This window comes from Kryptolebias marmoratus, linkage group LG13 (assembly GCF_001649575.2).
Source record: "Kryptolebias marmoratus isolate JLee-2015 linkage group LG13, ASM164957v2, whole genome shotgun sequence".
Lineage (NCBI taxonomy): Eukaryota > Metazoa > Chordata > Actinopteri > Cyprinodontiformes > Rivulidae > Kryptolebias > Kryptolebias marmoratus.
In genome coordinates, this window is record NC_051442.1 from 5,459,456 (window position 1) to 5,479,760 (window position 20,305).

The window sequence follows — 20,305 nt, forward strand, 5'->3', positions numbered from 1 at the left end:
TCACAAATCATAATTCTAAACAGCTAAAAGGCACAATAATAACTGATATCTCTCTTTGGAAACTTTTAAGATTCAAGATTTATTCACATACCTGTGAATAAATAATGACAAAAAAGAGAATTTGCAAAGGCTTTCTTTGTTAAATAGCTTTATTTAAAAATAAGAAAAAAAGACTATTTAATCACAGAAACATTTTGGCTGAATTGATTTGCACAGTAAGCGGCGCGGCCTTCCTCAGATATAAAGATTACTTTGAATTTCAGCGGTTCTGACAAACTTCCGAAGGACGTCTGTGTTCGGAGAAGAATCCACCTGATGAGAAAAACAAACACAGGAAATTAAAATGTAAAAACAAGAAAAAAGGGAATCAGCGCAGGGACTTTTATCAGCGATACAACAAACTGTTTCTACACCGAGTATCTCTAATGAAACTCAGAGATCCAGAGAGCTGAGAAACGTTTTAATTCAGGGTGAAATAATCACCATAACCTTGTCAAGAAATCTGAAATAGACAGAAAATTTCTTCCTACACAAAAACATATGTAAACTATTTCTGACAAGGAATATTGCTATGATGAAAACGGACAAAGATAAAAGTTATTCTTGAAGTCAACAATTTTTGTGTCTTCTAAGGCCATCTGCGGCGGCCATGTTGAATTACATTGACTTCAAAAGGTAATCAGCTGTAAAAAAAAAATGAGTCCATTGGTTCATGAGATATTCTGCTAACACAGAAGCAATTACGTGATCACCGGTGAGCCATAAAAAGAGCACATTACAAACCTAAAAGTGGTAATAGTGCCACTTCTGTCACGTGGTTTCTAAAAAAAAAAAAAAAACTGCCAACATAAACTGCTCCTGAAGGTATTTCAGTTTTGGACTCCAGATATACCGTAGATGTGTTTGGCAGCAGCGTCGTTGATAAAATTGAAGTGCTCTAACTTGGCATCCTCACCACGGTTCCGGCTGTCGGCTCGTGGAAAATGCAAAAACAAAAAAAAAAATCAGAAACACGAACAATGCCAAACGGATGCTCGGAGTATGATTTCTCGTAAACAAAGCCGAAATGTTTAAAACCGCGGGGCTGCGGGTTCGGTTTAAAAAATATATATAAAAAGGAAATTCAAACGCAGCACTGGGAAAAATGCTTCTGGCGCCGGCAGCTCCTCCAGCTATAAAACTCGATCTCATCAGCTGTCAGGAGCTGCAGTTACATCCTCGGCTGGAGCGCAGCCAGAACTCCAAGATGTCCGACGTCTGCGCGCATCCTTCCTCCGCGACCTTTCTCAAAACCCTCTCGGATGTGAAAACAAAAAGCGACTCACCTGTACGGACCTGCCGAGCTTGGTTAGCACGGGCCTGTAGGTCTCCATGGTGACAGAGTTGGGGCCGATGACATCACTGTAACACTGGTAAACAGCAGCTGCGATGCGGTGGACCTGGCAGTGGTTCAGTACTGATGAAACAGCACAAAGGAGAACAAAGCAAGGTTATCTGATTACTGAAACCTGGATGAGGACCGGACAGTTTCACTTCAGAGTTCCCCATCCCGATGAAACATCTCTTTGTTTGGATTAGACGTATTTAAGTGGACCAGAGACATAATAACCACATCAGGATGCAGGACTGTGCGTGCTCAGTGAGTGGAGAGGGGCACTAATGGCACTACATTTCATTCAGCTGGCAGACGCATTCGTCCAAAGTGACTGTTCTGTCCACGTACACACATAAGGACTCACGTGGGGTTCATTGTCTCACTCAAGGACGCCTCGACAGATTGCGCCAACAATCAAACCTGTCAAAAGCTGTGGACACAATCTACGCTGAGCCTCAAACCCATTTCCTAGCGTTACCTTCGGCCTTGGATTCTGGATCGTTCCCAGAACTTCGTTCAAACCTGCATATCTTAGGGTTACACCTACAGCTTCATTATGGCCCGATTCCATTTCCCCAATCGGGTGCTGGTCCTTCAAATGTCACCTAGACTTCAACCCAGTCCCGTTTTTTGATGTTACCCCTACCCTTAGATTTCAGACCACTCATGTCTCAGCGTTAACCCTACGAGACTTTGGTCTAATCCCATTTCCCTCCTTAATAAAACACCCCTTGAAGAATTCAAAGCCACTGTCACCAACCATAATCTAGTGTTTCCCTTTCAACAATAAAAAAACACCAATAATTTTCCACCTAGGTTTTGTCCTGACCCCATTTCTCAGGGTTAGAACTGCACTTTGATTTTGGCCCAATCCCATTTCCCAGCGGGGTACCTTGTTGGAATATACTCCTAAATGGGACGCCTTTTCGAGAATCCAAACACCACCAAATGCCACTCAGATCCCGACACAGCCCCAGTTCCTGGTATTATTCCTGGACCTAGATTTTGGCCCAGTTTCTTTTTAAATACTCCTGTAGGAAGCCACGAGTCATCAACTGTCATCCAGATATTTATCTAATTTCAGTTCCTGCTTTTTCTCTATCACATCTTTTTGGCCCAATTCCATTTTCTAGTGCTGCGGCCCCATGAGCCCCCGGCTCGTATTTTGAAGCCATTAGGGGTCGAAATACTCCCGTTAGAAAACGGGACAAACCTTCAGCTTCTGTCAGGTCCTTTTTATGTAAACAGGTGAGGAGGGGTTTTGCTCTGAGCATCTTTTTTTGGCAATTTTCTAAAGAAAAACAGAAACTATTTATTAAACCAATGCTGTGGAATGCTGTTTGTGATGAGTTTAACAGACTGCAAACTAATTCTGCTGCAGTTAATCAGATGCTTCTCTATTCACGATAATCTGCTTTGTTAGAAACATTCTGAGGTTTGTTGGAGGTCTGTCCCAGAAAAAAGCTCTCCAGCCCCAGCGGTTTCACCTCCACCTACATCCCAAACATATTTAGGACATCCTACTTCTTGAAGTGGAAACTCAAAGCGTTACGGACTAAGTGTGAAAAGGGATTACGACCGAGAACACTACTTTAATGCTTACAAGGGGATAAAGGCGCAAACTGTGCGAGTCCTGTAGGGTTCCCTCTGTCAGGGTAAAAAAATAAAATAAAAGCAATAAAATCAGATCTGCAACTAAATTAAAAGGCAAAGACAGAACTTCAAAACTCCTCAGAGGGAAAGTCGATGCGCGGAGAATGTGCAGCAGCTCAGTGTATGGATTTAAATCAAATAAATTTAGGTTCATGCTCGTTTTATTGTTCTCTGCCACCAGACACGAGCGTTATGTAACGGCGAGAGAAACGCAGAGAGGGTGGTGGGATTGTGTCGGAACTGTAGCTATTGCACCTGCAGAAGCCCCAGAGCTATGCAATAAAAGCCAACTAATGTGATAAAACACAATTTAACTGAGCGACGGGTTAGCTTTCCTAAATTAAAAGCATATTTAGTGTCGTTATGAATACGGCGTGCGTAAAAATAGACTGAGGAAAAAAAAAAAGATAATGTGCACATCATTTTCCTTAAGTGCCTAACTATTTAGAGAACCCCTGGGAGACCTGAAACAAAAAGCAGTGGCGTGATTTATCGCCTCACACCTGACACCAAAACGTCTCTTTAAGAGCCTGAAAGAACAATCAGCTTGGGACAAAATCAACGGCTGCTTGTTACGTTTTAAGAAAAAAGAAAAAGCTGCAGGAAATCTAAAATTCATCTCCTTGCTAGATATGCAAAGCAGGTGTGACGGATGAGGCAACGGCGGGTCGTGCCGACGTTGCGCCTCCGTAAATGTTGTGGTGAACGCAACACAAAGGATTGATTCTTCTGACACATTTCCGTTCTGGAGGCTCAAAAAGCGCACCTGCAGCCGGGAGCCCTGTGACTATGTTCGGCTGCTCCAGTGGCTGGCAGACAGGCTGATCCGTGAACGCGCCGGTGTGGAGAGATCGCAGGAAGGGAGCGGAGCTGCCACACAGATAGTCCGCCGTCTTGTAATCCACCACAGAGCTATCTGACAGCACGGTCACGTTCAGCTCTCTGGTCTGCAGGCAGTCGAACACCTGCAAGAGACGAGTACAGAAACAACGAGGCCGTCACGCCGCGCTTTGTGTTTTCCAACAACAATAATAAATCTAACGCGAAACAAATATCTCCCTTTGTTACGAAGGATCCTTGTTGTTTATGTTGAATTCAAACCGCATATCTGCAGCCGATTCTGACATTTGCAAGAGCAGCCTCCATTTTTTCCAATTTGCAAATGTCAAGTTTTGAGGAACTTGTGCCGATTATAACCCTATTTTCCTTTCCCTGCGCTGACGGGAGAGGAATCTGTCACGAATCAATTTGAAGGTTTGATTGTATTCGGAGTGTTTCCTCATTCTAAAACTAGCTCATCAGGCTCCGTCCTCCTGTTTGCTCCGAAACAACAAAAACCCAAACAAACAAACCGTGCGATCATGTCAGAATGCTACAAAACCAAACGAGCAGATATCTGCATTCCTGCGTTACAATCAAGCCGTGCGCTCGTTTCTTTTCTGACACACTTGGAGTTGACAGATTCTAATTAAGTCCTCGTGTTGCCACGTCGCTTTGCAAAAAAAAAGAAAACAGTGCACGGCTGTAAATCTGCAGTCTGTTTGCAGACTGAGAAAGGAGACAAATCAACATCTCATCGGGCTGATTGAGGGTACCTTTTCTGTCCACTGAAAGAGCTGGTCCTCTGCGATGTAGCAGGTCACTCTGCAAACCAAAACCTGCAGGGAAAGGCGAATATTTCATTTCATTTATGAGAAACATGCTGAAAGAAAGAGACAGAGCAGTGACGAAATATGCAAAACACACGTCTGTTTTTAAGGTAAACCTGGAAGAGTTTCAGGTTCACGAGTTATTTCTTATGAACGACTCGACCAAAACAAAGTGAGACTAGAGAAAAAGCAGAGAGCTAAATGACCGAAGAAGAAGCTGAAACTGAGCTGCTCGAGCTGAAAGAAAGAGAATACGAGCTGAAATCTTTAAAGGAGCTAAACACTACCCAAAAATAGCAAAAGGCTAGCTTGATGTTAAACTTAGCAGCAGGCTAGCCAAAAATAGCAAATCACTAGCTAAAAGCATGAAAGGGTTAGCAAAAAGCTAATTGTAGCAAAGGCAAGCTAAAACCAGAAAAAGCTTGTCTAAAAGTGGCAAAAGGCTAGTTAAGAGCAACAAAAGGTTAGCCAAAAGTAGCAAAGGCCGGATAGAAGTTATAGATAGCAGAAGGCTAACTAAAAGCAGCAAAACACTAGCTAAAAGCTACATCTAGCAAAAGGATAGCTGAAAGTCACTAAAAGCTAAAAGTAGGAGAAGGTTAGCTTGAAGTTAAACATAGCAGTAGGTTAGCTAAAAATAGCACAACGCTAGCTAAAAGCAGGAAAAGGTTAGCTCCAAACTAAAAGTAGCAAAGGATATCTAACAGCTAAATCTAGCAAAAGGCTAGCTAGAAGTTCTAAGCAGCAAAAGGCTAACTAAAAGCAACAACAATGGCTGCGAGCAGGAAAAGGTTAGCTAATAGCAGCAAAGGTCTAGCTCAGGTAAAGTAGTAAAACAGAATCTAAAAGCTAAAAGCAACATAAAAGGACATTAATCAAGCAAACATCCTGAAGCAGATTTTAAAGAGAACAATGTTTTTGAAGGAACTGAAGAGATCTTAATGTATTTCTTTGGGGAAAGTATTTGTAAATAAAATTATATGTTTTGGAAATTATAAAAATTTACAAAAACCAAAAGTCATGACTTGTTTCATCTCCTGGATGAGCTGAATGTTTTGATTTAAGAATGGCTAAAATAGACCAAAACAGGCAGAAGTAGTTGGACCCACATCTACAAACACTGAGTATTAACTGACTGACTTTTAACTAAGTTCAGCACCAACTGCAGCTCGGGCAGAACTGCCGAGTGCCGTTTTTAATTCTGCCGTAACAAGATTTCAGTGAATGAGTGATCTATCAATCAACAAACCACCGCAGCTGCTCATGTGGTCCCTCAGCCTGTAAAACCCCCCCGCAGGCATCTGAAGGAAGCAGGACACGTGTGATAAATCTGGAGCTTCCTCAGCAGCACAGTGCTTTCACACGCAGTCGTTCGCCGCATTTATCTTGATTAAATCAAAACGTGGACGACGCCGGGCTAATAAAACGGAACCACACACGACCTCCCGGCTGCTTGTAACTCTGTCTGTATTTTCTCCTGCGTTTAAGGTTCGGTCTGGAGCTCCACTTCTGTGCTGATCAATTCCAGTAAAATGATTCTCTAATATGTAGCATGTAGATCGGCAACACAATATAATGTGCACTTAATCTAAATGTGTGACAGCACAGGAGGAGTAATTCAATCGAGGACGAGGAGCAGATGTTCTCCACAGTCATGTGTTTTCTGAGGTGTTAATCAGCAGCCGATATATTCTGAAGTGTTGGTTTTCTCAGCGTGTCACTTACTGACGGGCTGTCCTTGTGTCTGTAGAAAACACATGCCGACTCCTCGCCGGTTTGCCCGACTACAGCTCGGCTCCTCTCGTTCCACACCAGCGCACGTCCAACGGCGTCCCAGTTTGAGGAGGCGAGAACGTACGCTGACAGGAAGCCTGCGAAGACACGTCCTCTCAGCATTCAGCGGCTCGCATGACAGCAGAAGCTCCTTTTTTTTTTTCTTTCCTGCACTTATTTATTTAATAAAGTGACAAGCTCTACTTTTATATCAATCTGTGAGATCAGAGACAAACTGTCACATTTATGTCCTCAAGACATTTCTGTTTTACAGCTGAAACAATTGAGTGGAAAACTGTCAAAAAAATGATTAATTATTTAATCTAGGCCAACTTTATGTTAGCCTCTTATACAGGTTATTTGAGGACTTTCAGTCCTGTTTTTGTTCAGTGTAACTCTTAACAGTGCATGCTTCAGTTTCATACTATGGGCAAGAAAGATAAATCGATTCAGAAACAAGAATACCTCCAACCGTCCAAACTACACCCGTCAGAAAACCGTCAGGGTCATCGAAATCCAAGAAATAAACTCCCTCGCATTACAATACATGCAAAGAGTTGGAGCACAGACAAGGTTTTCATAAAGGGGTCGCCTGTGATCTTGACCTTTGACCTCGTGACTGTGAAACCGATAGGGATCATCCCTGACACATGAGGCGTCCAGCTGTGCAGTTTGACATTCTTATGTTAAACAGTGGCAGAGGTAGGGCACAGAAAATGTTTTTACAATGGCTAAACCTGTGACCTTGACCTTTGAACCCGTGACCTTGAAATCAACAGGGATTATCCTTGACCCATGACCACATTACTAGGTTACACGGTTGCAGAGTTAAAGCATGGACAAGGTTTTAATAAAGGAGTCACCTGTGACTTTGACCTTTAACCCCATGAAAATGAAATCCATAGGGATCATCCTTCACCCACTAGGTGTCCAGCTGTGCAGTTTGACACGTCTACGTTAAAGGGTATCCATTCTGACAACCTGATTTAGCTCCACTTTGCAGACATTATTTATTAATGATCCATGAGCTCTGTAAGACCACGGGCTGCGCGGTTCGGCGGCGGTTGGACGTTACTCACCGGCAGCGTTGTGTCCCACGGCGAGGACGAAGTCCGAACACGAAAACTTGTTTCCGCCCTTCAACGACTCGGAGACTTCGGGGCTCCACTGCAGCTGGACAGTCCTGATGAAGGAGAAACAATCAGACTTTTTAAGGACTTCATCTTTTAAATTTCACCACAAATCAGACGTGAATATATCTGTACTCCAAACAAAGTTACTTTTTAATTTAAAGTTAAACATTACTTTTTATATTCTTGTTTTCCTCAACAACCACTACCCGCTCCATCTTTGTCCACGAGATCAAACTGATATATTTAACTCGAAGTATAATAACTCAAAGTGACTAAACTCTGATTTGTTTGGAATTAATCAGTTATTTAAAGAGTTTCTGCTCGGCCCGCTCACTACGTTTAAAAAGGAGGAGAAAAATAAACTCAGGACAATCTACAACAAAAAGACCACACCAGTCCATAAAAACTATTTACAAAAACACTTCTTTATTATCTTCCTCTGCATCCTTCGTGCGATTTTAGCCGTTCTCGAGTCAAAACCTTCAGCTCATTCAGGAAATAGATGCTTTGGGGGTTTTTTTTGGTACTTTTCTATTTAAAATATTTAACTTTATCTACAAAAAATTTCCCCACAGAAATCGACTGGAACTGTTTCAGAGTAACTGCTCTATTTCTGCCTTCATATGTAGGTTTAGCTTCTGTTCTGCTACATTTACCTTTTAGCTAGCTTTTTGCTACTTGTAGCTAGCATTTTCCAACTTTTAGTTTTCAGTCAGTATTCTGCTTCTTTTAGCTTTAAACTAGTGGTATTCTTTTAGCTTTTAGCTACTGTCCTGCTTCTTTTAGCTAGTGTTCTTCTTTTAGCATTTAGCTAGTGTTCTGTTTCTTTTAGATTTTAGCTAGTATTCTTCTTTTTTTAGCTTTAAAATAGTATTCTCCTTCTATTAGCTTTTAGCTACTGTCCTGTTTTTTAGCTTTAAGCTAGTGTTCTTCTTCTTTTAGCTAGTATTCTTATTTTAGCATTTATCTAGTGTTCTGTTTCTTTTGAGATTTTAGCTAATGTTCTTCTTCTTTTAGCTTTAAAATAGTGTTCTCCTTTTTTAAGCTTTTAGCTACTGTCCTAGAAGCAGAAACAGTAAAAGAAACAGTAAAAACATATTTTAGATTAATTTCATTAAAGTAAATGAATGATATTAATGCAGAATGATCACAACGTGATCGATCGGGAATAAAACTTATTTGTTTTCCGTCGAGACGTTACATAACTTCTGTCAGTTTGCACTGAGGTGTGCAGTTTTCTTTCTTTCTTCTGTTGGGGCATCAGCATCAAAGTGGATAAAAATAATTAAAAAGATAAAATAAAATAAACATACTAATATAAAAAACTGTCTCTGCGCCGGGAGCAGCAGCTGAACGTGCAGAAAAATGTTGCACAAGCTGCCAAAAATAATGGACAACACAACAAAGATCTGTTCTGGTAAAGAATTAAACACCTGATAACTAATAAATGAATGAATGAATTAATACTTTATTAATTAATCTGTATATTTATTTCAATTTGCACAGAAACAAATTCAATTCCCAATCAAAACTAACAATGTATTTGTCAATTAAATGCAACCAAATTCATTTTAAAACACCATCGTTGGGAAACAATAATGAGGATGTAGCTTCAGCTTCGGCCAGGGGGTTTTAAAAGTGGGGGTCGGGGGGCCAGCTGTAGGCCGTGAAACAACAAGTGAAGGGTCTTGAGATGATTTCCAGAAATTAACAAAATTAGGAGCATATCATGCTATATTTATTTCAAAGATAGATTAAGAAAACACCTGTCATAATTATTTAAAAAATGCTCTAATACTTGTTTTGGCCATCTTTCTGTTCTTAAATTCATTAACTTTAATTTTACTGGTATCAATTTACAATTACATTTTGTGTAGACTAACAGCACAGATGGTAAGTTTTGTCAAAATATCTCTTAAAAGACTGCAGATCCTTTATAAGAGGGTTATTTATCTGGCTGTAAACATTTCATAAATTAATAATTAACATTGGTTTAAATGTTAGACATTTTTTATATATCGGTGCAGCCTCAGTCTTTGGCAAGATTAGCTCCAATGTTAATTTATCCTCTTAAATCTAATATTTTGCCTTTTGCTCAGCTTATTTAACTTTTGTCACTTGATTTATTAAACACATTTGGTGTTCCCTGACAAATGTCTGATGAAGGGAACTGAACAGAAGGCGCTCATTAAGGGTTTCTAAATTTTTAACAGCATAAATAATAGGCAGATTTATACAATTAATTAATTTTTTAAAGAGTAGTCTTATTGTAAATGGTCGTGAACTATTAGTGCTCAAAATGAAATGTTTTTGCTATATATAAATCGTTTAAAAAAGATTAAATATTGATTAAGAAAGTAAAAAAAGGTAGATTATTTTGTTATATATGCTTAAAAACTGCTTCAGTGACACAGATGAGGCATTTTTCTTGATTTGCAGTTCATTTATTGCAGATTTAAACCTCCTCAGCTGCTAAATAAAGCTTAAAACGGCATCAAATTTATTCCTGTCTATGTGCAACAACAAAGTGGGCCAATATAACTCATAGATTGTTATAAATACAGAGTTTTGACAGTCAGGGGGCTAAAATTTCATGTGTCATGTTAGCTGGAGGTAACGAAAAGATGCAGCATGTGGCTCAAATTAGTTACAAACGCGGAAATGGGCTCCACATCCATCCTAAAATTATATTTATGAAGATTTACCTATTTAATTAAACCATGTGTGTTCCCTGCTTTCTATCCATCTCTTAGTTTCTGTTTCCTTCACGCTATGTAGCATTCATGCTAACCGTGTTTTACCTCTTTTCCTCCAGCTCTCTGCGAATTTGCTCATCTTCCTCGTTTTCCTCCAGATCCTCGTCGTCCTCCTCCACAGCTCGAGAATACACCGACAACACTTCTCCAAAAAACGTTGCCATTCTTGCCCCAGAAGTTTCAGAACAAAAAATGAAAGTTTAGCTTCGAACGCGAATGAACACGCTACTTCCGCCGGAAAAAGCAACCCGTCAAAATAAAAGCTTCAAACAATCAAACCGAGGGCTCCACACAAAATGTGTTTAAATGTGGTTAAAATGTTGTCTGATGAATGTTTTGTCAATTCAGTCAAATATTATTGTTGAAAAAAAACATTTTAAACTTAAAAAGCTGACAATAAAATATCCATTGATACTTTATTATTGCATTTGCTGTACACATGTTTTTGAACTCGACTGACAAATTTATGAAAATTACACATTAAAAAAGTATGAAACATAAAGTTTATGGCATAAATCTATAAAATATTCACTTTTGGAGTCAGCCCCAATCAAGATGGCTGCCTGCCAGTTAAACACAACAATGACTATAACCCAACCAATCTTACACATATTACTATCAAATTTAGTGTGGTAGTAGCTGAGTGTCATCCCCAACATGTACCCTAAACACTAACTAATCGTGCAAGATCTCTTTTTAAAACGTCTCCATTAATTATTACAGTCAACTCTGCCTGTCTGTTAGCAAAATAACCCATCAACCACTGGATGAATTATAAAAAAAACTTCTGAATGTAATCACTGGATTTATGCCAACAACTGATTAACTTCTAGAGTCAAGATGGCCACCACGGCTAATCAACGTTAGCCAACACAAAAAAAACTCTAACTCAGCCAATTTTACAGATATTGAGCTGAAACCTGGTGTTGTAGTAGCTAAGAGTTATTCCTAACTCATATTCTGACATCTTTGTCTAAAACTCTGCCTTTAAGCAATGGTGTCACCCCTGTTTGTCTGTTAGCAAAAATCAGTGGATGTCATTTACAAGGTTTGACCGGAACGGCTCTGTCCCTTCTCATCAGAAGATGATTTTAGGGTAAAACCTCTGGCACAAAAGTGAGCAGGCGATATGCATTACTTCAAGAAATACTTGTATGGGATTGTTCGATAAAAGTGAAAATATTACAGCCATCAGTGGTTATTTCAGATACAGTATGCAGGACAATTGCTTTAAGATTGGCTTGAAATATGCCAACCTTTCTTCCAAACGTAATTTTACTGATTTATTGCTTACATTTCTTCCCTACAGAAGTGCAACACCATCACTTTTGACAATCCACGAGGGTATCCACCGGATTTATACCCGAGCCGTTCTCCTAAATCACTGAATCATTTAGGGCTGCGACGCTTCCATACGTGTTACAAAGTGAATGTGAATGTGACAAGCAGGCTGCTATTTTAGGCCCTTTTTGCCAATCAGGGGTAAACTTGACAGGCTACACGACTTCGCCAGCTTCTTTCTGGTGATGTATAATTAACAAGAGTTTAGAAAAAAAAAAGGAGGAAAGTAAAAGGATGCTGGCAGATCGTCTTCAGCACGGCTGGCTGGAGACACAAGCCAAGTCACGCTGGGGCAAATTGGCCTGAAGTTGACTGCGGAGAGTCCATCCCTTCTATTGTGTTGTATAATTCATTTTCCTGTAAGAGGTGCCCTGGGAGATGAGGAGAAAAACAGAAATGTGATGATATCAGCACGGTCATAAAAATTCTTCATTGTCACCAGAAAATGTCCAGTCCTAGAAAGACAAATTGGATGGCGGGGGCAAAGCTTGGAGGAGAATGGAAAGTAAGCTCTATTACCGGCGTGCAATAATGTGTCAGGAGGCCATAAAGTAACAGCAGAAAGGTTTCCTGTCACAAAACGGCGCAACATGCTAGGAGGAAGCTTCAGGCGGCTGTTAATATAATTGATAGTTGAGAGAGGACGAGTGGGAGGGATGTTCTGCAGCTCAACAAACACCGAAGCCTCCGGGGCTCCAAACAAAACGGAGAGGAATGTCAAAACAGGACAAACAGGGATGTCACCACTTTACTGGCCATTAAAACAAGGAACTGGGACAATCTGCCAGAGGACAAAAAACATCTGCAGTGGCTCCGTACGTCCCCGCTTTGTCCCGGCAGCAACAAGGACGAGGACGATGGCGGCCCCTCATTTCCAATTTATGTCACGATCCACCATGCTTAAGACAAAAAAAAGAAACAGGACTACGAAGCATGCAAGCAAGCTTCTTTTTTTCTTTGTTTTTTTTTTTTTTCAATTAAAATAAATGAAACCAAGGGTGCTGTGGAAGAGGGAGGACAAAAGCTTGACGGAACTAAAACTGGTAACAACAGCTTGGCTAACAGGAGGGCAGGACGGAGAAAGAAAATTACAAGAATTTGGCCGCGAACGAGGAGCCTTAAAATACACAGAGGGAGGAAAATTAGACACGAACAACAAGCAGCCGGCCCAGGCAGAAAGCAGCCGAGCTGAAGTAAGGAACGCGATTTACAAAACAAAACAGCTGCCAATGCAGAACGCAGGAGATCGGCTCAGCTAGATGACAACAGCATTCATTTAAGAAAACAAGATCTGTACTCAGAACCCACAAAACACAACGTATCTGTTCACACACCGGCTAAGACACCAAGTTCTCACTGACCAACAACCAACAGTCCTCTGCAGCCTGAATGGATCTCTGTTTACACAAATAATGAACAAATAAAAACTATTTTTCCTCAAGGTTGTCCATTTTTTTTATGTCAACCCATTCAGAAAACAGGGTCTGTGGCCAACGTGTCATTTAAAGACACAAAACTAAACTGTTTTTTAAAAAAAACAAAGCAGTTTTGCATTTTGTGACCTGAGTGGCCCATCTGTGAGTAAGGCTGACAAGGACCCTAATGAGCCTCTGTTGTGAGGAGAGCGAGTTAATCTGCAGGTGAATCCAGCTTCCAGAACATCTCAGCTTTAAAAATTCAAACTCCATCTACTCACTCAGCCTTGTGCTCGTCCTGCCTGTCTACAACTGATGAACCTTTTGGACTCAACCCAATTCAAGATGGCCGCCACAGCTAACTGAACTCAAAAAAATGATTATAACTCTTTATAACTTTACAGACGTTGACGTAGAAGCTAAGCCTCGCCATAGTTTGAGCTCAGTGCATCTTCGCCTAAAGCATCAGCTGTTGGAGTTAATCCTGTTTGTCTGTTAGCAAAATATCTCCTGAACCACAGAATGGATTTTAACAACAGGATTCACTGATGTAGAGTTTATTTCTGAACATGAGATGATTTTAGTCTGAAACTCTCAGGCGATGTTCCAGCCTTCAAGGATCTCAAGTTTTTTGGGTTTTTTTCACCTTGCTGACTAAAAAAAGAACCGTCACGTCACTGGCTCTTTGCAGCTTTAAAATTTTGGGTTCGGAGTGACTTTTTTTTCGTCGTTTAAACGGTCACCTCACCAGCCAACACATCCCACTTCTGCACAAAGTGTGAAGCTGAGCAGCTGCGCAGACTTTCACCGTCTCGGGCCCTGACCAGCGTTTGTGTGCTCTGTGACCGGGAGCCTACTATAGTTTCTCCAAAGCCTCATAAACCAAGTTTTTTTGTTTTTTTTTCCTCAAACCCCTCAGGTTTAATGAGGCTGCTCTCAAGCAGGGCTCAGATCTTTCCTTTTTCCGGCGCTCAGTCACAAACCTTCCCACCCCATGCAGATGAAGCCTCACAGAGCTGGCTGAGTGAACTGAAATCTTTGAAATGCTCCTTTCTAATTAGATGTTCTCTGCTTTGTGCGGAGACTCGGTTTCTGGGAAAACAGTACCTATTAGAAGGTCTGGGGAGAATTAGGGACTAATGTGAGGATAAAACTCAACAAATCCCAGCCATCAGTCATCATGATGAATCAGTTTGGGGCTACAAAGCAGCTGACGATGAGCTGTTGGGGAGGAAACTGACGAGTCTGTGTAAATAACAATAAAGGAATAACTTTCTAATGGTTTATCAATAAGCACTCAGTGTAATGCACACTTTAAGTCGAGCGTAATCTGTAATTAATGCTTAAAACAGTCAGCCCGGACTTGTTTTTTGTTGGCGTTCGGTAATTGATTTGCAGCAAATGATGAATGACTTGTCAAAAAAGTTTTGTAATCTTTAAAGTTTTTTTTTGTTTGTTTGTTTTCCTCCCCCCTCCAAACGCTTAATGGAGTCATTAGCCACGAGTCGGATTGTTTATGTCTTGTTTCCTACAAAAACTCAGAATGTTGTAGTCCATAAAATGAAATTAGGCTCGGAATTCAGCATAAAAACGACCGTAATGAGAATTATCCACAAGTGCCGGACAGCGGCAACACGAAGACGACGTGACAGCCTTTAATGGAGGGTTTAGTTTCAGGAAAAAAAAAACAACATATAAAGCAATCTCAACAAGTGAAGCTTCAGGGGAGAAAACTCAGAGATGAAAAAAAAAAAGACGTAATTAAGGTCTAAAAATAACTTTTTTGTAAAAAAAAAAACAAACAGATAAATTAGGATCCGGAGTGAGACGTCCTAAGGAGGCGTGACAGAAATTAAAGGTACTCCCTGAAAAGTGTAAAATCAAAATGAAAAAAAAGGTTATCCTGGACTGGAGCAAACAGTGACGTTTGAAAGCGTTTCCTCCAGTGGTTTTGCAGATACATCGATGTGCGGTCCTGAAATGCGGGTCCACGCTCAATGTAAACAAGTATTGTTTACACTCAGTATTTCTAAATACTCAGTTCACATTATAAGAATCTTGAACTAAAAAAACACAAAACAATAAAATAAAACTTCCTGCTCGTCAAATAAAATGGTCTACTTTTATTTTGACAGCTCATCTAGTTGTTAAAAACTATAATCGCAGCACACTTTGTGGTCCTTTTATTTCTTATTAGATGAGAAAATATCATTTAGAGCTGCTGCCTCTTATTATAAATACAAACCCTGTAAAATCTAATCATCAGGTGTGTTGATTTTTATCTTTTGATTCATTCAGTTGAGCAGCTTTTCTGTCCAGGAGCTTCTTTTTTACTGCATCAAAGGATGAAAAATGGATTATTTTTCATTAACTGGGAAAGAAAAGCTTTTTAAAAACTTGTGTTTCTTGTTGGACGGCAGATAATTTGTGCAATTTCTTGATTTAAATACAGTAAATTGTGTCTCTTTTTATTTAATGAACCTCTCAGAAAGCAATCACTGGCTGTACGTCTGCGACTGATTGACTTTTGGAGTCAACCCGATTCAAGATGGCTGCCACAGCTAATCAACAGCAGCCAACACAGAAATGGCCATAACTCCGTCAGTGTTACGGATACTGAGCTAGAATTCGGTGTGGTAGTAGCTGAGAGTCACCCACAACACACTCTCCGAGCGAGAACACATCTCACAATATTACATGAGATCACCAAAACTGTTTTAAAACTCCGTCCTTTCTCATTATAACATTTTTTTCCCTTGTTTTTTTTTGTTGGCCTTTATTAAAAGGTATTTCACTCTTAGTTGGCCTTCCGGTACCTTTAGTTTAGCTTTTATCATGTCTGATCAGCTGAGATTTTTCAGTTTATGTAATCTTTCGTTATATCTTAGTTTGGGTTTCCTCAGTTTATCTTGTGTGTTTCTCATTTACATTATCTTAGATTTCACTTAGATTTTCCCAGCTCATATTTTAGATATTGTTGTGTGTGTTTTATGGATGTAATTATCTGTAAAATGTCGTAAAGCACTTTGAGTCGCCTTGTTGCTGAATATAAATAAATTTGACTTGACTTTTAATTGAAAACTCTGTCCGAGTTCGCCTGTTGGTGGTTGCTCAGAGGCTTTTCCTCGAATTCAGACCCACGCAGACAAAAAAAAAAAAGGCTCCAACAAACTCCCGATTTAAGGGAGGAAAGAGCCCGGAGAGATCCCACGCAGACACGCGGAGAACACACGAGGCCCACGCAGACACGGCTCCTTCTGTTGCCTAGGAACAGAACTGCGATGGCGTCGGAGCGAGGCGTGGGTTTCGCTCACATGAAGGCATACGGAGCCGGGGAGTGGGCGGGAAAGGTGAGCCGTCACGCACCGGTCGGTGATTCAAACCCCGCGAGCCAGGTGAAGGAAATTAACAAAAAGATTTTATGGAAAAAAAACAAAAAACAATCATTTTTAATTTGATGCTATGTGATAAAACCAGATGTTTACAGTTGTTCTGGGGGAAAAATAAGGAATGCATATCACCCGCCTTATGTTGTCGGCGTTTTAGTCAAACCTATAAATAAAAAAAAAATGTAGTTTTGTGTGATCTCATGTGATATCACCAGAGTATGTGTTTTGAATGACTCTCAGCTACCACCACGTCTGATTTTAGCTCAGTATCTGTAAAACTGATTACGTTATTGCCATTTTCATGCTGGGTAATTTGGATTAGCTGTGGGGGCCATATTAAATTGGACTGACTTCCAAAGTTAATCAGTTGTAGACGTACATCCCATCGTTAATTTCTGAGAGTTTCATTACAATCTGTCCAGTGGTTCATGAGATATTTTGCTAACAGACAAACAGGGCTGACTCCATCAGTTAACGCCGAAGTTTAAGGCTAAGATCTTGTGCCATGAGCAGCCCTTGGATTATGTGTTGAGAATGACTCTCAGCTACTACCACCCCAAGTTTTAGCACAACAACTGTAAAACTGACTGAATTATAACCGTTTCTGTGTTTTCTAAAGTGAGTTGGCTGCGGCGGCCATCTTTAATTGGGTCGGCCTCAAAAGGGAATCAGTTGCAGACGTACATCCAGGGATGATTTCCTGGAGGTTTAATTAAAATCCATCCTCTGGTTCTTGAGATATTTTGCTAACAGACAGACGGGAAAATTCCCGAGGGATCTGTTAGCGCTCATAATATGTGTTGTGGATCAGTTTCAGCAGATTTTAGGTCAGCATCTGTAAAATTGACTAAGTTGTAGCCAATTTTTTTGTGCGTTTCGGAGTTCAGTCGGCAGCCATCTTGAATCACGCCGGTTACAGGCGTGCATCCGGTTGTTACGACAACGAAAGGTGTCGAGACGTAATGAACTCCTGCAGCTCGGTCTCTAAAGAGAAAGCACATCGGTTTCACAGAACGAAACTGAGCAAACCTTTTTTTTTTTTATCGCCTTCTCTTTTATTATTCCATCCCTCTCAGTACCTGCACAACATCATCATCTCTGAGAACACCGTTTACTGCAGCCGCGGTGATAAATACGCCTCGGCGATGGTTTCGATGCTTCCTGTGAACGTACGCATGCAAGGAACTCTGCAGCAGCTCTGGAGGGACCGTCTGGAAAGGGACTCGAATGATTAAGACGATGAAAATACGCGCTCGCTCCGAACCTTCGGGGACTCTCGGGATGCAAGGCAATCAATCAGGATCAGAGCAAAACGATATCCGATAGGTGGAAGGGAAGGTAATGAGGCGCATGAAGCTGTGATGGATCAGAGGAACCCAACAGAAAACGATCCACAAAAAAATCTGAAGGGATTTTTTGTGAAAGGTGTGTTTGTTTGTCTGTTAGCAAAATAATTCATGACCCACTGGACGGATTGTAACCCTTCATGGAGTACTCGATGGGTCTACAACCTGTTAAGTTTTGGTGTCGCCAAAGTCAAGATGGCCGTGGTAGTAGCTGAGAGTCATACACAGCATCTATCAAAACTTTGGCATAAAGTCAACCCTGCCTGTTAGCAAAATATCTCACGGACCTCGGGGCGGATTTGAGTGAAACATCTAAACCTCGCTGACATTTCAAGATGGCTGCTGCAGCTAATCGACCTCCGCGGACACGACTCCGCCACTCTGAGCTAAATTTGGGCGTGGTAGTAGCTGAGACTGATCCTCTGCTAGGCCTTTAATTTTTCTCCTAACTGAGGTGTCTGAAAGATCCGTCTGCTGCAGGTAAGATATTGACTGTCCCTGTCGTCGCCACAGAACTCCTCTTTCAAAGATTAGAACTACTCCTTTAAGATACCGATCACTGAAGCAGCGCATTATAGCGGATTATTCTGTTTTTGCTTCACTATTTTCAAAATTTTTATGCTTCTGTTTAAAAATATTTTTTTCTCCCCGCCTTTAATCCCTAAATGTTAAATATCCGCGCCGACTCTGTGACTCCTGCATGTTTCAGTTCAGGTCTGCTCAGATTCTCGTGCTTCCTCCTCCCTCCCTGGTCCTGATTTGTGGCCTCTCCTGATGTTTATGATCTCTATACGAGCCCCAAACGAGCCCTGAACTGACCTACGTGACGGCAACGGCTGAGGAAACACAAGAAGTTCAGAATTCTCACGCGCCGAATGGACGAAGTTTTTCACACGGTGATGTTTGGCGACAGCTTTGTCGTTGAGAAAAAGCAGCATTTCCTCTCCTCGAACACGAGGCCTCATTCATTCTTTCCCAGAGCCATTTCTGCGGCGCGCAGAAGGAGAGCCGCTCTGTGCTTGCCTGTGTGTGTGCGTGTGTGTGTGTGTATGTGTGTGTGTGTGTGCTGCACGCATGGCTGCATGCATGGTGGACCGGCTTTCTTGCAATTCATTACAAATTCTGCTGACAGAGACTTGCAGGGAAAAGCAGCGGCGTGTGCGTGGAAGGAATACAAAGGAGCCTGTTCATACTCGGAGACGGCCTGTGGCTTTAAAGATACGCAAAGACGTAAAACATCCCAAACTACCAATCAACAAAACAACAAAACAAACACACAACCAAAGAAAGAAAGAAACAACCACTCAAATAACCAAACAAACAAAGAAACAAGCAATCAGCAACCAACAAACCAATCAAACAAACAAACAACCAATCAAACAAACAACTAACCAACAAACAAACCAACCAACCAAACAATCAAACAACCAAACAAACAATCAACCAACCAACCAAACAATCAAACAACCAAACAAACAATCAACCAACCAACCAAACAATCAAACAAACAAACAATCAAACAAACAATCAAACAACCAAACAAACAAACCAATCAACCAACAAACCAACAAACCAATCAACCAACAAACAAACAACCAAACAAACAAACAATTAACCAACCAACCAAACAATCAAACAATTAACCAACCAAACAATCAAACAAACAACCAACCAACAAACAAACCAACCAACCAACCAAACAAACACTGACTGGACCCCGCTGAGCATCAGCATTCAGAGCCACAAACCCTCGTCACTCTTGGCGGTTCTGATTAAGACGGGCTGCAGAGAAAAGGAATAATATGCTTCAATAATAGGCAGGAAATTGAGGCACGGCGTGTCGTTAAAAGGAAAAAAGGAAGGAGGGGGAACGTAGACGCAGACAGTTTTCAAGGATTAAAAATACTTTCTGGCACAGGCACAGGTATAAAAACACGGTGGGGTTCACCCAGCAATAAATGACTTTTACAACCAATTTAATGTGGAAAAAGAGACAAAAACCGATAGATAGATAGATAGATAGATAGATAGATAGATAGATAGATAGATAGATAGATAGATAGATAGATAGATAGATAGATAGATAGATAGATAGATAGATAGATAGATAGATAGATAGATAGATAGATAGATAGATAGATAGATAGATAGATAGATAGATAGATTTGTTGGCGCTCCTTCCTCTGCCTGTAATTCAGCTGCTCTCTGGATTTTCTGCCCTGCGGCACCTTTTTTGTTTCTCCTCTTATCAGTCAGTTAATTAAGGTTCACCTTGTGCTCGTTTATCTGTCTGCCCGTGAGCTTCGTTTCTTTTTGTTGTTGTTTTTTCTTTTCTCCACCACGACACGCTGGGTCGTATTTCCTCCGCTCTTGGGTTTCATCGTTTTGAGCGTGACGCGCCTTCTGTCCTGATTGTCTCTCCCTTCACAACCGGCTCCGACACGTTAAAGGGACATTTCAGACATTTTGTAGTGG

At 40.9% G+C, this 20,305-nt stretch overlaps 1 protein-coding gene across 2 annotated transcripts; it reads right to left on the reverse strand.

Moving 5' to 3' along the window:
- Nucleotides 1-131: 131 nt before the first annotated feature.
- Nucleotides 132-10,593, reverse strand: psmg1 (proteasome (prosome, macropain) assembly chaperone 1). 2 transcript variants are annotated; one of them, XR_005233921.1, is made up of 7 exons: nucleotides 10,385-10,593; nucleotides 7,530-7,633; nucleotides 6,403-6,548; nucleotides 4,624-4,686; nucleotides 3,795-3,993; nucleotides 893-1,456; nucleotides 132-312 (listed from the first exon to the last, which is right to left on the reverse strand). XR_005233921.1 is itself a non-coding variant. In XM_017419830.3 (7 exons), the coding sequence occupies exons 1-7, from the start codon at nucleotides 10,501-10,503 to the stop codon at nucleotides 235-237; spliced, it is 840 nt and encodes a 279-aa protein (XP_017275319.1). In that variant the 5' UTR covers nucleotides 10,504-10,592; the 3' UTR covers nucleotides 132-234. The 2 variants fall into 2 exon arrangements, 1 of the variants encoding a protein (XP_017275319.1); XM_017419830.3 differs by having other exon boundaries at nucleotides 1,326-1,456; nucleotides 10,385-10,592.
- Nucleotides 10,594-20,305: the final 9,712 nt, after the last annotated feature.